This window comes from Mus pahari, chromosome 1, assembly GCF_900095145.1.
Source record: "Mus pahari chromosome 1, PAHARI_EIJ_v1.1, whole genome shotgun sequence".
Classification (NCBI taxonomy): Eukaryota; Metazoa; Chordata; class Mammalia; order Rodentia; family Muridae; genus Mus; species Mus pahari.
The window spans coordinates 59,282,021-59,305,159 of NC_034590.1; the positions used below are offsets into that span (position 1 = coordinate 59,282,021).

Below are 23,139 nucleotides of genomic sequence, written 5' to 3' on the forward strand. Positions count from 1 at the left end.
ATGATCATTTTGATGTGTTCTTTGATTCGGTTTGTGTGTATATTATTGAATATTTTTGCAACGGCTTATCTACTTTCTTTGCCATGGTTTCTCAGCTTCCTAGTCAGTCAGTGTCTTGCCAAATTCAGTAATTAATACATTTGTGATTTATTTGCACTAAGCATGTCTATTTAAATTTTTAGTACCTCATCAGCTTTCAGGCTATGCACAATTTGTTTTATAATAGTAATGCTGTAATGTTTTAACGAAATTCATTTGTATTTGTATTTTCCTACTTCCTTCCATAATGTTTGCTTCTATTAGATTGGAGGTGTAAACTTGAGAAAATATCTTACAGGATAGCAAGGAATTTACAATAAAGTTCAGGGTAGCTTGAAATCATGGCAGTCTGTCCATCCTTAATTTCCTCAGTGCTGGAAATATAGGCATATGTCACTATGCTTGAGTTTCTATTGGACTTAATGAGAAATTTTCTGTGGTGTTCATAAGATTTTCCTTATTTCTCTGAGTTTTTGTGCATTTTGCTAATTGTTGTCTCTTTGCCACTTGAGATTTTAGACAATATGTCTCCTTAAAGTAGCTTTTTCTCAAGATACAGATTCAATTTTTTGTTCCTCACCATGAATAAAACACTCTTTTGAATTTTTTTTGAATAGTAGGAAAGTGTGAATAAAGTCTATTAAATGCATTATAGAATTTATATAAAGTGTAAAGGACTAAGAATAATAAAATAATCTTGAATAAAATTGAGGAAAATGTATTATTAGATATTAAAACTCATGATAAAATTTCAATTTATTTCTCATGCCCAAAACCAGAGTCTTTTATGTACTGAAACTTGTATTTTGCCAAAAAGTACAAGAATAACATTTTATTAATAATCAGCTCTAAATAAAAAATATCTTGATTCACTAAACGAAATTTTTATTAGAGTATAAATTTTGACATTGTGATGACAAAGGAGGCATATTGTTTTAGTATAAAATATTTTCATTCAGAGTGTAAATAAAAAACCATAGAAGTCAAGCTTGTAATTTGTATATAAAATTGAAAAACTTATTTCTGTCAGTATCTCCATTAGTTAAATGAAAAAGCAGAAACAGAGAATTGTACATCTCTTTTGATATAAGAATGTATATGCAAATAATAGATTAGAAAATAAGACATAATCTTCAAAAGACTCTTTTAAATAACATAATGAACTCCTAAAAGTTAATATACAAAATCAAACTTCACAGATAAAAATTGATGAGTTTTATCATCAATAAAAATTGATGATTGAACATTTTTATTCCCTAAAATATTATTTCAAAAGGCAAATCTTAACGTCTGTTCAACTTTAATTACCAAACAAGTATAAGCTAAAAACACCGTAACTAGTGCTACACATCAACAAGAATCATTTAGTAAATTTTAAAAAAAAGTGGAAACATAAAGGATAAAATATGCAGAACTGAAATTCCCTCCATCATTAATAGCAAGACCACAATTTGTTAGTCATTTTGACATTATCACTATGACTGAGCTAAAACACATACTATGGCCCACCTATTTAGGAGTTTTCTTTCTTATCAAAGTACTGAGGATATTTTTAATATGATGCTAATATGACTGATGCTAAATTTTGTCATACTTTTTCTTGTTTATTAACTATCTATTGTCTTAATGAGCTAATTATACAAATTGAGTTTATAATAATGTCAGCTTTCTATGTAGAAATCACATATTTTGTTAGCTTATCCATCTATTGAAGGGCATTTAACTTAATTCCACTTGTTGTCTATTGTAAACACACGGATGAATACATCTTTTGATGATTTTGACTTTAGCTCCTTTCACTATATCAGTCTGCACATGTTATTCGGTACTTTACTACTTCAAGGAATTTATGTATCCTTTTCTATAGTGGTTACACCATCTCCCGACATGGAAAATCCTTGTAAATGTTATACTAAGTGAGGTAAACTAATCTGAGGAGGTCAAAACTGCATGGTTATAGCTAGGTGATGTGCTTAAAATGGTAAAACTCAGAAACAAAGGGTAGAATGATGGGTGTGGAAGACTGAGGGAAATGGGAAGGTGCTACACAGTAGCTAAAAATCCTTCAGTTTGTGGTGGTTATTCTGATTATCAACTTGATTGGCATTTAGAATTCTCATGCAAACAGATCTCTGTGCATATTTATGAGGACGTGTGTTACTTGATCTGGAAAGGCCCCTCTAAAAGTGGGTGATATCATTCTGTGGGCTTCCTTCCCATCTCAGTTAAAGAAAGCAGTGAGCTTATCACAAGCCTGATAATATGGATCATAAAAGTGTTCCCCCTTTTCATTTATCTGAAAAAAAGTGGAAAACTTGTGTTATGTCTCTTTTAAACGTGAGAAGTAAATTCTCGGCGCAGCTAGTTTACTACTTATATTGTGTTTGTATGTGTGTGCCTGTGCATATTGCAAGAATGTGTTTGTGGGTGTGCATGTACACCTGTGTACCATGTAGGAGTGTGTACATGTGTGAAAATGAGTGTGTATGTTTTGTGTGAATGTGTGTATGAGTGTATGCATACATGTTTGTACCTGTGTGTGTGTTTATCTATGCACATGTGTGGAGACAATTTTAGTGAATCAGTCCCCATCTTCCACATTTTTGAGCTAGGGTCTTTGTTTTTCCTGATGCACACTGTACTGCAGAAAAGTAGACCCAGGAAATTTAGGAAATTCTCCTGTCTTCAGTTTCCATTTCACTGTAAATCTTTTAAGATTATGTAAATTTACACCAACACATCTGGGTTTTTAGTATGAGTTCCAGGGATCCAAGTTGGTTGTCAGCATCGCTTTGAAGTCCCTTTAATCCATTAAATCATATGTCCCCACCCCAACCAAATAGATTTAAATTATGTAAATTTGATTTTTCTTTGGCTTAATATTATTTTATTATATTTCTTTTATAGCATGCTTATTTTTAAATTACTTTAAAATTATTATAAACATTTTTCATAAACCACTTCAAGGTATCCTTTCAGAGTTTGAATTTTTCATTCCTAATATTTGTTAGCTGTCAGATAACCCTCCAAAGTTTCTTTTATGTCTGTCCTTTCTGGACTGTGGATACTGTTGCTCTCACATTCTGCCTTCATGTAGGTGCTTGGGATCCAAACTCAGGTCTTCCTTATTGAGTAGTAAGCACTACACCCACAAAGCCAACTTCTCAACCCCTGAGTTCTTGATGTTAATTCTCAGGCATTTAATATCTTACATTTCTCTTCACCTTTGTTTACATGATTGCCTTAAGCAAACTTCTTATACTTGTCTGTCATTCAATCTAAAATGTATTAGCCATATTACTTTAAAATTTGTTCTCTAGTTAGTTCATATTGTTGTTCCTCCTATAGGGGTTCAGACCCCTGCAGCTCCTTGAGTACATTCTCTAGCTCCTTCATTGGGGACCCTGTGTTCCATCCAATAGATGATTGTGAGCATCCACATCTGTATTTGCCAGGCACTGGCAGAGCCTCACAAGAGATAGGTATATCAAAGTCCTTTCAGCAAAATCTTGTTGGCATATGCAATACTGTCTGGGTTTGGTGGTTGTTTATGGGATGGATCCCCGGGGGGACAGTCTCAGAATGGTCCTTCCTTCAGTCTCAGCTCTGAACTTTGTCTCTGTAACTCCTTCCATGGGTATTTTGTTCCCCATTCTAAGAAGGAATGAAGTATCCACACTTTGGTCTTCCTTCTTCTTGAGTTTCATGGAATTATTCTGGTTGCTAAATTGATAAACATTTCACACAATAGCCTAATTTCTCATGACTGCTATAGTCTGACAGGAGTAATGCACAAAGATCATAAAACATGCAAAGTAATCTTTCAAAATTATGTTCCTCAGATTCTCCTAAGTAAGAAAGTGCAAATGAGAAAACAGAGAAAACATTTCTGGAGACATAAAATGAGAAGTCTGAAAGGAGAATTTCTGCTAATTTTCTGTTTAGAGTCAAACACTAAAGCAGAGTAGTGTTCCAGTAATTTGAACAGCTTCACTTACTTTTTCTTATTTCTATATTCACACATGTTTGAAGGTAGTCCACACTAAAGCAGAACCCCAAGATTGGATCTCTTAAAATATCTACATGATAGATCTTCCAGAAAAAGGGAAGTAGAATAGAGTTAGGAGATAAAAAATAACTTTCTGTTAGTGAATATTTTTCTATGGTTTTATACCCTGTGAACGATACTATTTTATGTATTCATTTTATACCCTAAGAATTCTACCCATGGAAGACTGCATCCTTTGTTCAGGGTTCAAAAAATGGTGGTGTTACATGATACACAAGTTGCACTTGTATCAGGAGGATTTATGAAAAAACCTACTTACATGCACAATCTTTTAAGGCTGAACTAACTTCCTTTTGTATGAGACTTTGAATATCTATGTTCTTTCCAATTAATAGCCAAATATGTTCTCAAATTCTGCCATCCATTGGCATTTCATTGCATGCTACTTTCTTCTTATCAAAGAAACATACCTGTAACAGTTTGCTATCAAAGCCCTTTTTAATTTATTTGATGAATTAGTTCCATTTCACTGGTCATTGGATCATACCATAGACATCCAGAATAATCTCTCCATTTGAGTCAGTTAACTTGGGATCTTAGTTACAATTTCAAATTCCCTTTAAACAGCATCTATTTGCATTCATGTTTAAATATTGAAAAGAAGTATGTTTACACAGATTAAGAATTCTACTAGAACTCTGCGTACATATGCCTAATCCTGTACTCTGTTCCCTACACTCTAATTTAGACTTTTAAATGTGATCCCTAAAGAAATACTTCACATATTTTTATCTTTGCCAGAGGAGGATCTATGGAATATTTATAAAACATGAGAAGTACTTTGGAAGTGAGTGAAGTTTAGGTTGTCGTGGTTAACATTGATTGTTGACTTGAAAGTCTATGAGATATATCGCTAGCTATGTCTGGGAGAAAGTATCTGATTATTTCAAATCAGGAAAACAAAACAAAACAAAACAAAAAAGTATGTAGTAGTAGCATTCTCTGAACTAGGATGCTACACTGAAAAGACAAGAGTGTGACGTGAGCATGAAGATTTACTCCTATTGCCTCCTGATTATAGACTCCATGTTACCAGGCTCCTCCTACCCTTTTTTGGTGCCTTGCAACTGTGAGCCAAAGTCACTATTTTTTCGTTGACTTGCCAATTTTCAGGTGTTTGCTAACAACTAGAGAAAAGTAGCTAAAATTAGGCATTTATATCTGATAACTCAGTGATTCAGAACCTCAGTTTCTTCAGCTGTAAGGTAAAGTTAATGCATATTTTCTGTAGACCCCATAGAACAATTGGTAGAGTCACCATAAAACTCATGTAACATGAGAAAGCTAGCAAATTCAGGTCCCCTTTATTTCTTTGTCATGATTGTTATGCCATAGATCCTACAATCCAATTCTATTATCCATTATAAGTCCTATAAAATGGGAAAGATTGAGACTTTCAAAACTCAAAGATGATTTGGCTTTAAATGGACAATCTTACATTTTGCTCAACAATTCTTCACTTTGTTTCCTGTTATAAATAAATAATTCATTACTGCCTAGTGTGTTTTTATGACTTTTATTTAATATTTCTGAATCATTCTTTATTTTCCTATTTTGTTTAGAGATTTAAAATTTCCTTATTCCCCCAAGTGGAGAAAGTAGGAATACTGTAAAGAAGATGCCCAACCACCATTAGACTCCAACTATTAGAATAAAAAAATCAAAAATATCTTTTAAAAGGCTATTTGTAAAAGATTTGGCAGGATGATTATTACTCGTGGGTAGCATACCAGCTTCTATAATAATTATGTGGGTTGAGAACAGATTCTGAAAAGTAAAGTTGAGTTGCAACCTAATGAATGCACTCATTAACTTTAATAGCATCAGGTAGAGAAAGGAGAGGAGTGGGTCACATGAATGGATATCACTGACTCTTTTAGCCATTCCATAAGACCTTCACGATGCTATTGTTTTATTATCTAAAAGTAAGTGGATGTGACACCTGAAAAGAATTCTACATGCTAGAAACTGATCATGTAAACTTTTTTTTTCCAATAAGGCATATTAATCTTATAGAAGGTTGATGCCATTTGAAACCAGAGCACAGCACCTATTAGGTGTGTTACATATAACTGAACTATTTCCCCAGGAAAATGATAAATTACATTAAACATTTACAGAAAGTTTAATATATATTAGCCATTAAAATGGATACAAACATATCCCAAAAGTATGCAGGTTACCTGAAAAATCATAAACAAATCTAGATATGTAATAATTTTAACACTAAAAAGACTATAAAAATATCAATCTAAAAAAGAACTCTGCCTCCTTGCTCTTTATTCCATCTGCATATAATATAATTTCCTATTATATTTGCATAATAATTATTTGGAAAATAATTGAATGAATGCTGTGGTATTTAAAAATTGGGAAGGAGGTAAGTGATAACTCCAGGAGAAGTTAAGCAGTTTCTGTAAGTTATATTCAAGCACTGACTCTAGTGAGTAAGAATAACTGTATGTCTAGAACTCTACCTTGCCCCTTCCCAAATCCCCAAATTTGGAATCTTGGTTGGATTTTTAATGACTATTTCTTCTGGGAATAGTGTCTCAGGTATCTGGCATTCAACCTTTTAGAACGGTTTTTAAGATAATATATTTATGTTGTTTATCGTGACAGCACAATGAGATGCCTTCCAAGAACTCTATTGAGTTATAGTAAAGGAGTAAGTTGTGGTTTGAAAGTTTAACTACTGAGCTATTATGTGTGATTAGCCTTTGGCACAAATACATCAAAAGCCAGCAAATGTAAGATCTATGAGTTTGGAAGCATTTAGAATACTAATTGATCAAAGAATAATGTTGGGAAGGCAGGACAGGAGTGTAATTTTCTTTAAATGATGCTTCAGGGACTTGAAACCTAATGTGTTATGAGTCAATTTGCTCATTTTAAAGGAAAAATGAAGAAATACCAGTGGGTCAGAGATAGCGATGCCCATTTGGGCAGGTCACATTAGTGAGCTCATTACTTGGGCTGGGTGTGGTCTGGGATTTAGGGACTGGCACATAAGAGGCACTCAAAATCCATACCAAATCAATGGTTTGTAAGGAGTACAACATTGATTCTATCACTTAAGAAACACCAATCCCCTTACTCAGTGCTCTATATGTTTTTCTTATTTATTTTTGGTAGAAATAACACCAATAACTTAAAACAAATATTGGTTCTAAAAATAAAAACAGAAATTCTATTTGAAGAAAAAAGAAAATATTATTCAGCTCTTCTATTCAACATTAGATAATTTTAAATATTTTTCTTCATTGATTATACTTATTTTTGTGTGTATGTATCCCTTAAAGATTCTCCAATGTTTTGCAATGTAAAATTTGAGGGTAAATTTATTTAAAGCAAGAATCAATCTTATGAGTATTTGTCTGAGGCTACTTATGTATATACATACAATATATGATGTTTAAATTAAATTATGCATATATTATATATGATCTATAATAACTTGCAGCTAATTTGATATAATTAAAATAATTTTATTGTTCAGATCCTGATAAGGCTAAATTATATAGTGCCATTTTTATACCATATACATAATTTTAATGAAATGTGTTTGCACTGACTTTAGACATTTGGTTTAGAGAATTTTTTTATAGTCTTTAAATTTTTTTTTACAGTCTAGTCTTTATCCCCCTCCCAATCCACCCTCTGACTCTTCCACATTCCAAACCTCCTCTTCCCATCTCCAAGAGAATTTCTCCCCCACCCCACCCCCCAAGCTACACACCACCAGACCTCCCCATTCCCTGGGGCCTCAAGTCTCTTGAGGATTAGTTGCATCATCTCTCACTGAGTTAAGACCCAGCAGTCCTCTGCTCTATGTGTTGGGGGCCTCATATCAGCTGGTGTTTGCTGCCTGGTTGGTGGCTCAGTGTCTGACCAATCTTGGGGGTCAGGTTAATTGAGACTGCTGGTCTTTTATAAGGTCACCTTCCTCCTCAACTTCTTCCAGCTTTTCCCTAATTCAATCACGGGGCTCACCAACTTCTGTCCATTGATGGGGTGTAAATATCTTCCCTTCCTTTCCCTTCCCTCCCCTCCCCTCCCCTCCCCTCCCTTCCCCTCCCTTCTTTCCCTTTCCTTCCCTTCTGACTCAGCTGCTTGGTGGGCCTTTAGGAAGACAATCATGTTAGGCTCCTGTTTGTAAGCACACCATAGCATCAGTAATAGAGGCCTTTGGGCTTCTCCTTGAGCTGGATCTCAATTTGGGCCTGTCACTGGACCTCCTTTCCCTCAGTTTCTTCTCCATTTTTGCCCCTGCAGTTCTTTTAGATAGGAACAATTCTGGGTCAGAGTTTTGACTGTGGTGGGATGGCAACCCCATCCCTCTACTTGATGCTCTGTCCTTCTACTGGAGGTGGACTCCACAAGCTCCCATTCCCTATTGTAGGGCATTTCATCTAAGGTCCCTCCCTTTGAATCCCGAAAATCTCTTACCTCCCAGGTCTCTGGTACAATCTAGAGGGTCTCTCCACCTCATACCTCCGAGGTTCTTTTTTTTTCTGCTGACCCTCAGGGTTTCAGTCCCATTCTGCCCGTCCCACTGCCAATACCTGATCATATATATTCCCCTCTTCCCCTCCCTGTCCCCTTTCCCACCCAGGTCCCTCTCCCCTTCCTCCCACCCCCATGATTGTTTCCTTCTCCCTCTCAAGTGGGATTGAGGTATCCTCACTTGGGCCCTTCAGCTTGTTAACCTTCTTGAATTTTGTGATATAATGGCATTTCTAAAACAAGAATCTTTTCTTCTGTTTATTAAAACTACCAAGTTTCTAAATCTGAAGAACAGAACTTTGGAAAATAACCTTTAAAAGGAAACAAACTTTCATGAATTGTTAATTATGAGGAAATAATGGAAAATAAATTTGAAAAGAGAAAAAAGAAAGTTAGATTGTTGATCCAGAATGTATATTTTCTATAATACTATCTTGGGATGAGAATGAAAGTGAGATCTTTGTAGGAAGGGTATGTTTTTAAAATGTTTGGGGAAAGAAATAAAGGAATATAAGGAGCATATGCGAGTTCAGCAGTTAAGATCACATCCTGCTTTCTGAGTACCTGAGTTTTGTTCCCAGAATCCACATCACTCAGCCCACAAATCCCTATTGCTCCATATGTAAGTTATTCAGTGCCTTCCTCTGGATTCTACAACCACCTGCACTGATATGTGTGCATATTCACGTCTCGGCCCAAACACACACACACAGACGCACACACATACACACACTGAAAAATAAAATATATCTCAGGGCAATGAAGAACTTTAAATATCTGCTAAAGAGGTTCTTTAAGAACAGGTGCAGGTCCATGGATAGTTTCCATTTGGTTAAACTTTGCTGAGTTAGAAAGTTTTCCTTCTACCTGATGATCAAGTGACACTGTTAGTTCAGGCCAACCAAAGCTAGAAACATCACAAGAACAGTAATGAAATGAAAAGCTTATGTGTTACCATTCATTCTCCTGGCTTCTGGGCCTCTCTCCTGTCTCTTCCCACACTTGATCCTGCCCACAGGGAGAACAAGAGTGTCAACTAAGCTGGACCTTGTGAACTCTCAGAGACTGAGCTACCAACAAAAGAGCATGCAACACATATCTAGCAGAAAGCATCCACAAGGATGTCCTCCACTCCACCTGACCTCTAAACTCCCTGGGGCCTCCAGTCTCTTAGAGGTTAGATGCTTCATCTCTGATTGAACACAGACTAGGCAGTCCTCTGCTGTATATGTGTTGGTGGACTCATATCAACTGGTGTATGCTGCCTGGTGGGTGGTGCAGTGTAATACTGACATTTTTAATGGACAATATATTTTAGCCTGTTCTAAGCATCTGGGGACAATATTTTCATTAACTAATGATCACACAGCCTTGCGTTGCAGTAAAAATTTAATGGGGAGTTTCTACCCCACCTTAGATCATTCAGTTCCCAGATAAAAGACGCAAACCCTTTATATTTATAATAAGCCTTAATAGTACTAGGGCTGGGCAGGTATCAGCTCTCCAAGCTAACTTGTTTAACTTCCCTGTTAACAACACCAAAATATGACTTGACATGTTTTGCCTGGACTGCTCTTTCTCATACTGGCTAACCCTCATGGCAAGTTTTCAGGATCCCTTACCCTTTGCCATCTTCCTGTCTTCATTCTCCTCTCCTTTCTCCTCTCCATGGTCTCTGCATCAGACCCCAAGCCCTGGAAGCCAAAGCCCTGCCTATCTATCTCTTGCACAGATATAGACTATAGGCATCATTGTTCAACTAATAATTTTAAATTAAGGAGTAAAGTTACATTATATCACTTGGTGTATCTGAGGATTTCGTCATCCCTGAGGCAAACAGATCTTGGGGCCAGTATTTAACATTTCAGTATATAGCAACAGACCAAAGTGTAACAGCCTTGTTTTAGGGGAGTTTATTAAAAAAATAATATATATATATATATATATATATATATATATATATATATATATATATATATATAGTTATATATATAGTTATATATATAGTTATATATTTATATAGTTATATAGTTATTTATATAGTTATATATAGTTATATATATAGTTGATTCGCTATTTCAATTTTTTTAGAATATAGGATTTTTAATCCATTCCTGACTATAACTCATTTGATGTATGTATATCTTATAGAAATCACAGCTTCCCCATGCTTAGGAATACTGTATCACACGTAAGTTCTATCCTTGGAGCGATATGAGAAAGCAAACTCAACACCAAAGCCTGTAAAAACATGGACTTTCTGAAAGTAAATATAGTATGAAAAAGAGACTTTCATTTGTGAGAACTCACTTCTCCTTCAATCTCAAATGAGAATATCATGTCAGGGCACTATGATTTTAAACCTCTATCCATATTTGTTGATAACTCTAAAGTAATCCAATATTAATATGGGTCTTGTAACTAACACAGTTGAATTTGCAAATACATAATGCTGAGACTCAAACCCAAGTCTTTGGGCACACTGGGAAAAGTGTTATGCTGCTGAAATATACACCAGAGGAACACAAGTGGACTAGACTATACATGATGAGCAAAAATACTCACTAGTGAAAAAAAAATAATAGATAGATAGACAGATAGACAGATATTCAATAAGTCTTTAAAAAGTGCTTTAAGTGTGGTATGCATGTCCTTAGTTTTATTTCCCTTTCTGTTTGTTGTGGTAAAATGTAAAACATTGGAAGCATTACTATGGCACCATCATATTGACGACCATATTTTCAAAGCAGTAAAGAGAACTGGGTGATGGAGAGGCGAGCTTTGGCTTTCCTTAACATGTATTTTATGTTTTAGATTCTTTTCATTCATTGTTTGAAATGCTCTGTCATTTTAGAGAAATCTGACAGCTCATTTGTAACCATCGTAATAAGTACTAACTAGTGCATACAGAATCTTTTCACCATAAATTATTCTTTCTGGGGACTTACCTGACAGACATTCTTAATAAGTTTAAAAAAAAAAAATAATGACCCTGTTTAGCTCATAGTTATTTAGAATTTTCAGTTTCTACTCTAACTCCATGATGTATTTTTTTTTCATTTTACTAGAAATTGGAAATAAATGGATCAAAATAACTTTAAGTTTACAGCATGAGCTAACAAGGCTAACGGCAACACATTTTTCCCCCAAAATTGTTAGAGATTTATGCCTGAGCCAAACAAAACGTGAAAGAACAGAGTCAAAAGTAAAAGCAAATTAACATTCTTGGATCCAGATACCTCTCATCTATGGAAACATTACCCACAAGAGGGTTTATCACAACCAGCTTTTTGCAAACTCCATTAAATTCAATGAATGGATTGTGAAGAGTAAATTGAGCCCATTATCATCTCACAATTTTATATAATATTCATAATCCTAGTGTTACATAAGACTGAGCTAACATTAACCAAAAGAACAATTTGAATTCACAAATCCGGGGAGAGTGGGGCTCTACTTGACAGACAGAGCTTCCTGTCCTGTTTGCAGCCCGCCCATGCAGCTCTTGGGTGCCAGGGAGACCCACACTCTCCTATCAGCTATAGCACAGGGAGGGAAGGAGGCAAACAAGCCCACTTCACTTCAACTTGTCAGCTCTAAATAAAATCTCCTGCAGCTGAAAAGGAGACACTTGAGAGAAGATAATGTGTGAAGTATCCAGAATCAACACTGGGACAAAATTCTCAGCCTTCCTTCCTCTTCCCTAATCTGTCACAAAGTTATTACTTTTTTAATTACTCCATAGATAGCTTTTAATAAGATATTTCATCTAAATGGCCTTAGGAGAAAAATTGGCTCATTTGGCTTGCTTATTTCTTTTTCTCCCTTTCCACCCTTTTGTTGGGAAGCAGCTCACATCATTGTGGGTAACATCTGGAATACACTAAGGATAATCTATGATCTTTGTAGAAAATCATAATTATCAATATTTAAATCAGAATTGATATAGCGTATCATATTTTAAAATATTAATGTATTTGTTATATTTTAATTTCTTGCCTAATCCTCATTCTATTACTGGTTTTACGGTCAAATTATTTTATTGGACAAAACATTTATTCAGTGGAAAATAAAATAGATGAGGTAAACAATGGATCATAATACAAATCTGTATCCTCCACCAGCTGCTAGGATTCAAATATCTTCCTGCTTTACAGGCCAGGCACCACTCTGCTCTTCCCCTCAGATCCCTCTGCATTACCGCTTCACTTCTTTTGTGTTAGTTTATTGAGCTGTCAAAGTTGCATTGGAGTATATATTTCCTCATAGGCTTCCATGCCTTTAAGAAAGGACAGCATCGCTTGGTGCAGAAGATGCTCACCACCAGCTCTGGGCTGCACTAGAAAGGGGAATAAAGAAACCAATAACTCCTCTTTTAGCTGCTACAAGGCATACCATTAAACTCAAATGTATTTTCTTGTGTTTATTTATAATCGTATATCTCCTTTATGTTCTACATAAATTTATAATACTTTTCCTCATTCTTTCTGTTCTCTCAAGGTGAGAGTTGATTCATGAGGTGACAGGTGCCTTTCCTCACACTGTCATTGGTATCCCATCATTTAATTTTTTGAAGTTATGCAAATATATGATTTTAAGTATATGTTTAAATGAATTTGAATGTACATAGGCTGGAAAGGAGCTTATGTACTGTAGTCACAGGATGACTACTTACAAGATATTTTAATCCTTATAATTTTTATCTCTTGTATAAATAACAATAATATCATACAGTAGTATACTTTAATGAATACTGTGTATGTTGTGGAAATACTTTCTAATTTTTAATCTCAATTTTGTTATTCTCTTAATGATTATTATAATTTAAACCAAAGAAGATATTTAAAGTTAATTTGACTTATTAAAATCCAGGAAAATTATACAGAGTAAAATTGTAAAACTTTCATTATATTTTATAATTTGTGAAATTCTGTTAAAAATATTACCATCTCTTATACAGTTCAAAGGTAAGATTATTGTATTCTGATGTCTGAAGCCACATTTTCCATCATGGTATTTCCTTTGCTTTTACTTCTAATAGGCTGTTAGGTACCAGTCACCTCTGGCCTACAATGCATGGTCTTCGTGAGGCCTGTTAGTAGTCATTTTACAATTAGTCTCTCAAACTGGAAAGATCCATGTTCGCAGAATATTTCTGCTCTAAGCTGAGGGACCTGTTTTTGCTTGTTTCCACAGTGATGGCTGGGCTGACAGGTATGATGTGACAGATGGGTATCAGCGAGAAGCTGTCGGTGGAATTACAATCAAGCTCCAGTCTCCTGATGTCAAGTGGTTTGATGATTATTATCTGAAACTCCGGCCAGAAACAAACCTCAGAAACCCTTGGTTTCAAGAATTTTGGCAGCATCGTTTTCAGTGCCGGCTGGAAGGGTTTGCACAGGAGAACAGCAAGTACAACAAGACTTGCAACAGTAAGCCGATTTATTGTTTCATTTAAAGTGGATAAGGCTAAGTCCCCAATGTGTGTGAATTGTGTCATGGGGATAGTGTCTACCATTTGCTAGTGTGGAGGACTCTTACATAAACAGAGTGGGTATTGCTACTTAATGTTGATAAGCAGGTTTTATTCTCACTAGCCAAAACATATCTAAGCAAGTGTTTACTCTATTGAGATTTGAAATAATTAAATTACCACTATTTATAGCATTAAAAAAAATTAAATGTGTTTCTGCAAGGCACTGTGCTAGAAGCATCACATGAATTAACTCCAGACTGAAACCACTCTTGACATCTCTGAAGGCAGGGGCTCTGTTATATATGCATTTCTGTCATCTTGAACGGTTAGGCAATGGAACATATGTCTAAAGAATGAATGAATAAAAGTCAGAGAACAGGTCCATTTCCTACTGCAATAAATACATCAGAAATAGTAACAGGAAGTTTGATGTATATAATTATAATACTTTAGGAAGCATAACTCCATCAAAACAATTATTTAGTCATTAAGCAAGTACTTACAAAGGCTCAACAGTGTGACAAGTTGTCAAGTTATTAGGGTTCTATGCTGTGGAAGGTTCATTGTCTTCAAAACTTAAGTAACATAATACTGCTGACAAAAACTGTATTGTCGATGCTGTGAGTGACATACGGCTTAGACAAGTATAGAGTTGTGGGTACCATATCCTAAAATCCTTCCTTGATTTTAACAACTAGGCATAGCTAATTTTGATTATTAATATGTAAGTCAGTTTCACAAAAGCTTTGTTAAAATTGATAAGGAGTGTGGAGAATGACTTATCCCATACTTGCAACAAAAACAGGACATATATTTGCAAGAAAAATAAATGTTATATTTGTCGTTACTTTCATTCATCCTGTGAGAACACTAGCTTGTGTCAGCCTTTGTGAATGCAACTCCAATTGTAGTCCACAGATGGGTTGCCACATTCCTGTATCAAATAAGGAAAATAGTGAGTTCATAAAGCAGCCTTTCTCTTAGGTCATTATGCATCTAGTGTTTTGTTATCAGTTCATTCTCTTCATAAAATGATGGATATAGTAATGATAGTTTGTGCTTACTTTATTATTATTTGAGAAAACAAGAACTTAACCACGTTATTCTGATCCTTATTCAGGTAGAGGGAGTAAGATGCTTTACCTAGGGTTTCTATTGCTATGATGAAACAAGAGAACCATTGGGAACCTCAGGAGCAAAGGATTTACTTAGCATTTTCTTCCTTCATCAAGGGAAGTCAGGGAAAGAAGTCAACACAGGAAACTAAAGGAAGGGGCTGCCAAAAACACCATGGAGGAATATTGCTTACTAGTTTAGTCATTCTGAGTGCTGATCCACCCCAGGACCACCTGCCCAAGAGTGGCAACACCTACATCAGCCATCAATGAAGAAAATATGCCATAGGCTCACCCACAAGAAAATGTGATGGAGGGGGAAAGCATGCAATTTCTCAAGTGCAGTTCTCTCTTCCAAAATAACTGGACTGGGTCAAGCTGACATACAACTAGGCAGCATGGAAGGAAAGCTGGAATGTAGAATATTGCATTAGTCAATGCAAGCCCAAAATCATAGGAGAATGAGCTAAGACTATGTTCGCATCTCTGTTGTTTAATTTCCTGCCCTCTCTTTCCTAAATCTGCAAAGGCTTGTTTATTTCCTTTGTTTTTTGTTTTTATTGTTATGAAAAAAAAGAACTGAGAATCAGCAACACTTCCATTGATGCTTCACAATTTCGTTGTTTTTTATATGTCTACCAACGTTTGAAATGATACACTCCTTTCCAGATTGGAAGAGCTTAGTCCTCTCTTTTGTGTTTGTAGGTAAGTGAGTATGCAGGTGCCTTTTGGCAGAGTGACATAAAGAGAGCGTCTCTGTATTCTCACCTCCTGAGTCCTCTTCTTCTTCTCCTCCTTCTCCTGATTCTGCTCCCTCTTCTTCTTCCTCATCTTCTTCATCTTCCTCTTCTTCCTCTTCCATTTCCTATTCCTCTTCTTTGTCTTCTTCATCTTTTTCATATAAACTTAAATTTATTTATTTACTTATTATTTTTTCTTCTATAGGATATTTATTTTAGGTTTTAGGAAAGAAATGACTAATAAAACATTTCATAAAAGTTTTACATTTTGACAATTCTACCCATAATTAGGAGAATGTCATCTGTAAATTCACCTACTAGCATATGATTTTATTTTCCATCTAAAATTGATGAAAAACTATCTTATTTTAGCTTGAATATGGAGGCAGCATGCCCAGAATTAAAATACCACCTTTATTTTAATTAATAAACTAATCTACTTACTTCATACCCACACTGCAGTTTCCCCTTCCTCCCCTCCTCCCAGTCATCCTCCCTGTCTTCCCCTCCCCTGCCATCTGCTCCTCCTCCCTTTATCTTTAGTAAAGGGGAGGCCTCCCATGGGTATCAGCCTTAGCATCTCAATTTGCAATAATTCTAGATGTATCTTCTCCTATTGAAGAAAGAAGAGGCATCACAGTAGCAGTGAATGTTCCCCAAAGCAGGCAACAAGATCAGAGACAGCCCTTGCTCCTGCTGTTAGGAGTCCCTCATGAAGACCATGCTGTACAACTGTTATATGCATGTAGAGGACTTGAAAATTGGCATGGCTCGCCCCTAGCTCTGTCCTATCTGCTCATAACTTCTAGTCCATCATTTTCCAAAATGCACTCCTTGCATATATCATTGTTTGCCACTGTGTTACAGGACATCTGTCTTTATATTCTTTACTTCCTCAGCATTTTTCTCATATTAAAATAAACATTTATCCATTTCATACACAAGCTGCTTAGTCATTTGTGATTATGCTACCTTTGGAGAGGCGTGCTCACCTTTTGAATGGGAAAATGGTGATACAGTTATTTCTCCACAAAGAGAATCATTCACTGCATGGGTAACAATTGCCTCATCATTATCCTCACAAGAAGCTGCAGTCTACAGAATTCTTTCCTGTTGTGTTACAAAGAATTTTCATCTTTCTATCAGCAGGTAAACATTTTATAGTCATCCTACAGACTCCTATATTTTTAAAGGCTTTCTTGTTTATCTTTATTTTCCAAATACCTAGACACTTTGTATCTGTAGAAAATATTTAATAAACATAGTGAAACAAGTATCACTTTATTTCTGTTAGACCCAAGTACTATTACAACAACAACTGAAACTCCCAATTTGAAAAGTGAAACAATGGGGTACCCTCTGGGGTACAGGTTGAGTTTCTTTATAGGTTTTCTTGGTTCAAATCTAAAGCTTTACACAACTTAGTTGCTTGCATACATTAACTGATAACTCCTCTTGTAGACTACCTTGTCTGGCCTCAGCCCTTGCTCCTGCTCCTGCTCCTGTAAAGATTTGATGCCCTAGGGAAAGGAGATGCAGGTGAAAGGGAAGAGCACCCTCTCAGAGGAGAAGGGGAGGGGGTGAGGTGAAGAACTCTGGAAGGTGCTATCAGGAGGGGGCAGTATTTGGGATGTAAACAAAGAAAATGATTTTTTTCAATTTTTATTAGGTATTTACTTCATTTACATTTTAAATGCTATCCCTAAAGTCCCCTATACCCTCCCCCCCACTCCCCCACTCCCCCACCCCCCCTTCTTGGCCCTGGTGTTCCCCTGTACTGGGGCATATAAAGTTTGCAAGACCAAGGGGCCTCTCTTCCCAATGATGGCTGACTAGACCACCTTCTTCTACATATGCAGCTAGAGACCTGAGCTCTGGGGGTGCTGGTTAGTTCATATTGTTGCAGACCCTTCAGCTCCTTGGGCACTAAGGAAATAATTTTTAAAAATTAATAAAAATGACTCCTTTGGAGTCATGAACTTGAACTTTCTAGCATATATTCATTCACAGGCAGTGTGGTTAGTAAATTAAAATTTCTTTTAAAGAATTACTACAATCATAGGGTTTGGTGTTGTTATATAAATCAATGATAATAAAAGTACAAATGGTACCATTAACAACTTTGTATTTAAAGCAAATTGATACAGCAATTGACACAGTTGTTTTGCCAGATAATGTTACTACAAAGAAAATAACAGCAGCAGCCACACATAAGTATTTACTGTATCTACTACATTATTGATTACATATGCAAAAGTGTGTTCAGGAGTTAGAAATGTTTGCAACTCTGTTATAATAAATTTCTAGCCGGTGTATACATTCTTTCTAATGAATGTGTCTTACAAGGGTTACAGATGAGTGAGTTACTTAGACTATGCTAACTATTATTCAGTTATTGAAATTGTATGCCATTATTTTTGAGGGCTTTCTCTGAGACCCTAACACATGGAAAAGAAAAGCAGTTCTTTGTCTAAAACCAGGAACATGCTTGACAGAACCAGTAATGGCCAGGGCCCATAGCCTTGGAGGAGTGGTAGCTTCTGATCCTCAGAACCCATGTTGTCCTTACTTATAGGACTATGGTTATCATCTCCAAGGCCATTGTGTGCCTTGTCTGTATGTTCTTGAAAAACCCTTGTACAACATTGTTTGGTTTAGCTTCTTTCTGACTTTATAGCATTGTATGATACTTCCCACTGACTCTGTCTCATTTCTCTTCTGAAAAACGTATATAAGATGCTGTGCTTCTTAATAAGCTTGCTTATCATAAGACCTAGTTTTTCTGCAAGCCCACCTGACCTTAACTGTTGTGTTCTCTCTCTACCTTCTCAAATCCTGGCTACTTCCCACTTAGGGCTCTGCCCTGAAAAATGAGCTCAGGTCATCACTCCTTTTTTTATTTATTTTTCAAAATATCCATTAGTGCTGCAGCTATTGTTCAGAACACTTAGGCATCTCTCAAACTGAAAACATGACATAAAAAAAGTAGACTTTTGAGAGCAAGTGGTTATTTGAAAGAAAGAGCTGCTGGAATTTAAGAGCAGAAATATAAAGGCCAAATGAAGGGAGGCAAGTTCCACACTTAATATGCTAACAGTTTTCTTTCTGAAATCCCAGATAATAACATTTTAGGAAAAGTAATTTGGTAGAATTATTATTCAAAAAACAAGAGTTAAGAAACAGGAGTAATTATCTATCCAATTATCTATCCTGGTGTTTGAGACATGCGATTTTCCTTGATAAATACCCATCATCAAAAATTATACCTCCTCCAGGAAAAGAAGTACCTAGGACTACAACTTTAATCCAATATATATTTTTCAAATCAGATAGAGAGTGCTGAGAGTTGAATCATTTGCTGGATGCAGGGAATGTATTGTATAAAACAGTAGATTTAGATTCAGAAAAGGCTACAAAGAAATTCAACCTATAACACTGATAGAATATAACACACACACACACACACACACACACACACACACACACACACACAAGCCTTTCCAAGCATTGGCTCTTCATAGAATTATAGGCAATACTGTAAAGAACATTGTAACAGATGCCATTGCTTGTGCTAGTAATTATAAATATATTTATCCACAAAAATGTCATAAGCACATAAGATTGTCCCTTCCACAGCCTCCATGATTGCCCTACTGTTTTAACATCTTAGTAATTGTCAGTGCCGCAACCTTTAAAAATTGTAGAGAACCAGCTCCCAAGCCAAATGGTTACTAAGTAACTGAGCTATTGTCCCCTACAGCTGTGACATGGTACTAAAATAACAGGAAAAGCTTCTATGAAAGGCAGGGTCACTGAGAAGATCATGGTAAAAAAGCTTGATTTTTAAAAAAAAAAAAAAAAAGATAATTTGCATTAATGAATTATAATTAAGTTTTACAATATCAGGCAAATCAGAGGCAGAATCCAAAGGGATGTATGATCTGGTATTTGACATCAAAGTATCTAAATTCAATTCAAGAACTAAAGATACAAAGAACTAAAATATTAAAACAAAAATTTGCATATGTCTTGAAATACATAATTGAGTGCCTGTCATTCTCCATTTTCTTGTAGTTGTCAAAGCAGCAAAGCACTAATCAGAATCCATAAACACAGTTGTAATAACAGAAAATCTACTCTTGCTTAGGAAAAAGAAAGCAGGACAACACTAATGAGAAACTTATATATTATATTAGATTATCATAGGAGAAACATAAGCCCAGAAGTGGAATTTATAATGTTCAAAGGATGCAGTTTTAGTGGAGTAGTCAACTGTGATTTTACCGAGTGATTGAATTTTCATGAAGTCCAGAAGATGAATGAATGGTACTTGTATCCACCAGGAAAAGAATCCAGAAATAAGAAATCACAGAAATATAGCCTAAAGAAGTGGCCAGTCTTCAGACAAAAGTTAGATAGCAGTGTAAGAAACAGTAAGATGTGTGAAAACAGTAGGAAGTGCTACCAATGAAGTTAACAGCAGTTAAGTTCTCATAGAGCCTTGTGGACACTGTATATTGAATCTGGCTTTTTCTCCAGAGAACTAAAAATGCAGGATTAACTAAGCAAAAGAAGGATTGCAGCAGGTCCCCCTTATCTTTTTGTTTCAAGTTGTTGTTATTGACTGTGTTCTATTTTGAGGTCTATTTAACTACATTTATTTTCTACAGATTCTGTAAGGTGATGAAGAATTTGTTGTAATGTGTATGTTATATGGCAAGAGTCATGGACATTACTTTTACGAAAAATAACTACACATTTATGCATCTGAGAACAATGGAAAGGAACTGTGGGTATGAAATGGATCAGGGAACATCAGAGATATAGGGTAATAATGTGAGAGAAAGGGATCTACAGGTTGGCTAGAAGAGTCCACTATGAAAAGGTAATGATAAATTCTTGTCATGTTCACAGCAATGAAGGGATTGGATTGGCTGAAGTTAAGGAGAGATCACAAATAAACAGACGGAAAGTGGAATCCTTATGGATGTTTGATGCGTAGATGAAATGTCTTAGTTGAGAATACAGAGTTGTTGGATAACTGTGAGCATGTCTGCCATTGGAATGGTATTAAAGATGATCTGATCATAATTTGAAAGAATTTTATCTTTCAAGATGTTTTTCTCTTACCATTAAAACTAATATAAATGTCTTTTTGGTGACACTCCTACAAAAGAACAGCTCTCAGATCCAGGTATCAAATTCATTCATATATTAGAGCAGTGGTGAGACCAAGATGGAAAAAATGCTCCATAAATTCAGTTCTTTCTCTTGATTCAACAGGAAAACACCATTTTCAAACATATCTTGCAGTACATAACTAGTATTGGTCAACAGAATATGTTGTGAAATGATTTGTGCCATTTATCTACATGATATGATACCTAAAAACTCCCAAGAGATTCTAGACTCACACTTGTGCCTACATCCATATGACTGAAAATAAGCATTCAGGAAAGCCAAAGTCATGTGACAGAAGTGTGGTTCCTTTAGTCACTTGGAAGACTCAAGAGAGCTACACAGTTGACCTGTTTTATGTAACCAAGTGATACCCTTGTATTGTGTTAAGATACTGGATATATGAGGGTTGTTGTAGCAGCTATTAATGATCAGGACTTGCTACCTTCCTGTTTTCCCCAGTAGATAAGAATTACCAGGCTTTTGTCAAGATGTGTAAATGCCAGTCAACAAACAAAGTGACTACTAGAATTATAGGATCCATCTGTTACCATGGCAACTCCCCAGTGACTCACAATTTACTGCCTTTTGGAATATATCCATTATATGTAAGCTGTTGCTTCCAAAATATTGTACAGATTAGTCAGGGACATCATGATTATCAGAAAAGATCGAAACAGTCTCTGAATGGAACATGATTTATTTTCATTTAATCAATTATTGAAATTAATCCAGGGCATTTATTAAATTTGATAAAGAAAAATATTAACTGTTTTTTATCAAATTATTCCTTTTTCAATACTCCATTAAGCAAGATCATGAGCTAGTTTTACAAATAATGGGGAAAAATTATAGTTTAGTTAGTCTCTTCCTTCTGGTATTTTTTTATTTCATCTGCAAATATTTTAAGTACAAATTTTACAGGAAGTAAAGAGTGCTTGAAATATTGGGGCTGGTGATGTGATTTGGTCAGTAAAATCTTTACCAAAAAAGTATGAAGACCTGAGTTTGATCTGTAGCATCCAATTAGAGAGAAAGGCCTTGAAGTAAGCAGCTTGTAATCTCATTTCAGATGCTGAGGGTATCTGTAACTTGCTAGCCAGACAGTCTAGCATAATTGGCAATCTCTGGATTTGTTGAGAGATCCTATATCAAAATATAATGTGAAAGGGTGATTGATAACCATACTGATTATCATATTGATAAACACATTGACTCTGGCTTCTGAGCACATGCACATACAGGTGTCAGTATACCTACACATATACAGGCATGTGCATACACATGAGCATGTGAATATATACAAACATTCACAGAGACTAAAAGGCTGTTAACTATTTAAAAGGAAGAGAAAACTTGCACCTAGGAAGATCAATCCTTAATGAGCACTAAGTTTGATTGGACTGTGAAAGGGAGTATTGGCACAAAGTTTTTATTCTAAGCCTAAAAGAATAATAAACCAAGGAATTAAATTGATAGAATATAAGACTTATTTTGGTCATCAAAAACAAACACATTTAATCAGGCCATAAGTGTCTTTTAGCAAATATTTTAGAATGAAAGTTGGCAAATTCTCTGAGGATATGACATAGTAGGATTTGACACAAGTAATCTCATTATAATGGGTATTTGTTACATATGTTAGATAACAAAATAATATAATCACTCAATATCTTTGAAAAGCTTCCTCAGAATATTTTAAAGTATTTGTTTGGTTTTTGGTTACGGTGTTGAGAGAGAAGAAGAGAGATGGAAAGGTGACAGATAAATAGACTGGAAGATAGATAGATAGATAGATAGATAGATAGATAGATAGATAGATAGATAGATAGATAGATAGACAGATAGATGGAAGAAGGGTAGGCAGGAAAGTGCAAGGAGCTGAGAAGGAAAAATATGATCAAAATATATTGTATGAAAAGAAATTCAAATAAAAACTTGTAAAATCAGAATATAATTCTACTTTATTTTTCGTCTTTTTTTCTTTCTTTCTTTCTTTCTTTCTTTCTTTCTTTC

General features: G+C 35.4%; 1 protein-coding gene across 9 annotated transcripts in view; it reads left to right on the forward strand.

The window, feature by feature from the left end:
* The window catches only part of Grm5 (glutamate metabotropic receptor 5), a 477,051-nt gene that overhangs the window by 335,981 nt on the left and 117,931 nt on the right, over positions 1 to 23,139 (forward strand). For all 9 annotated transcript variants that reach the window (XM_021193532.2, XM_021193541.2, XM_029544608.1 and 6 more), the window contains one exon: positions 13,811 to 14,046. In XM_021193532.2, coding sequence (XP_021049191.1) covers positions 13,811 to 14,046 — 236 coding nt within the window. The remainder of the gene's footprint in view (positions 1 to 13,810; positions 14,047 to 23,139) is intronic.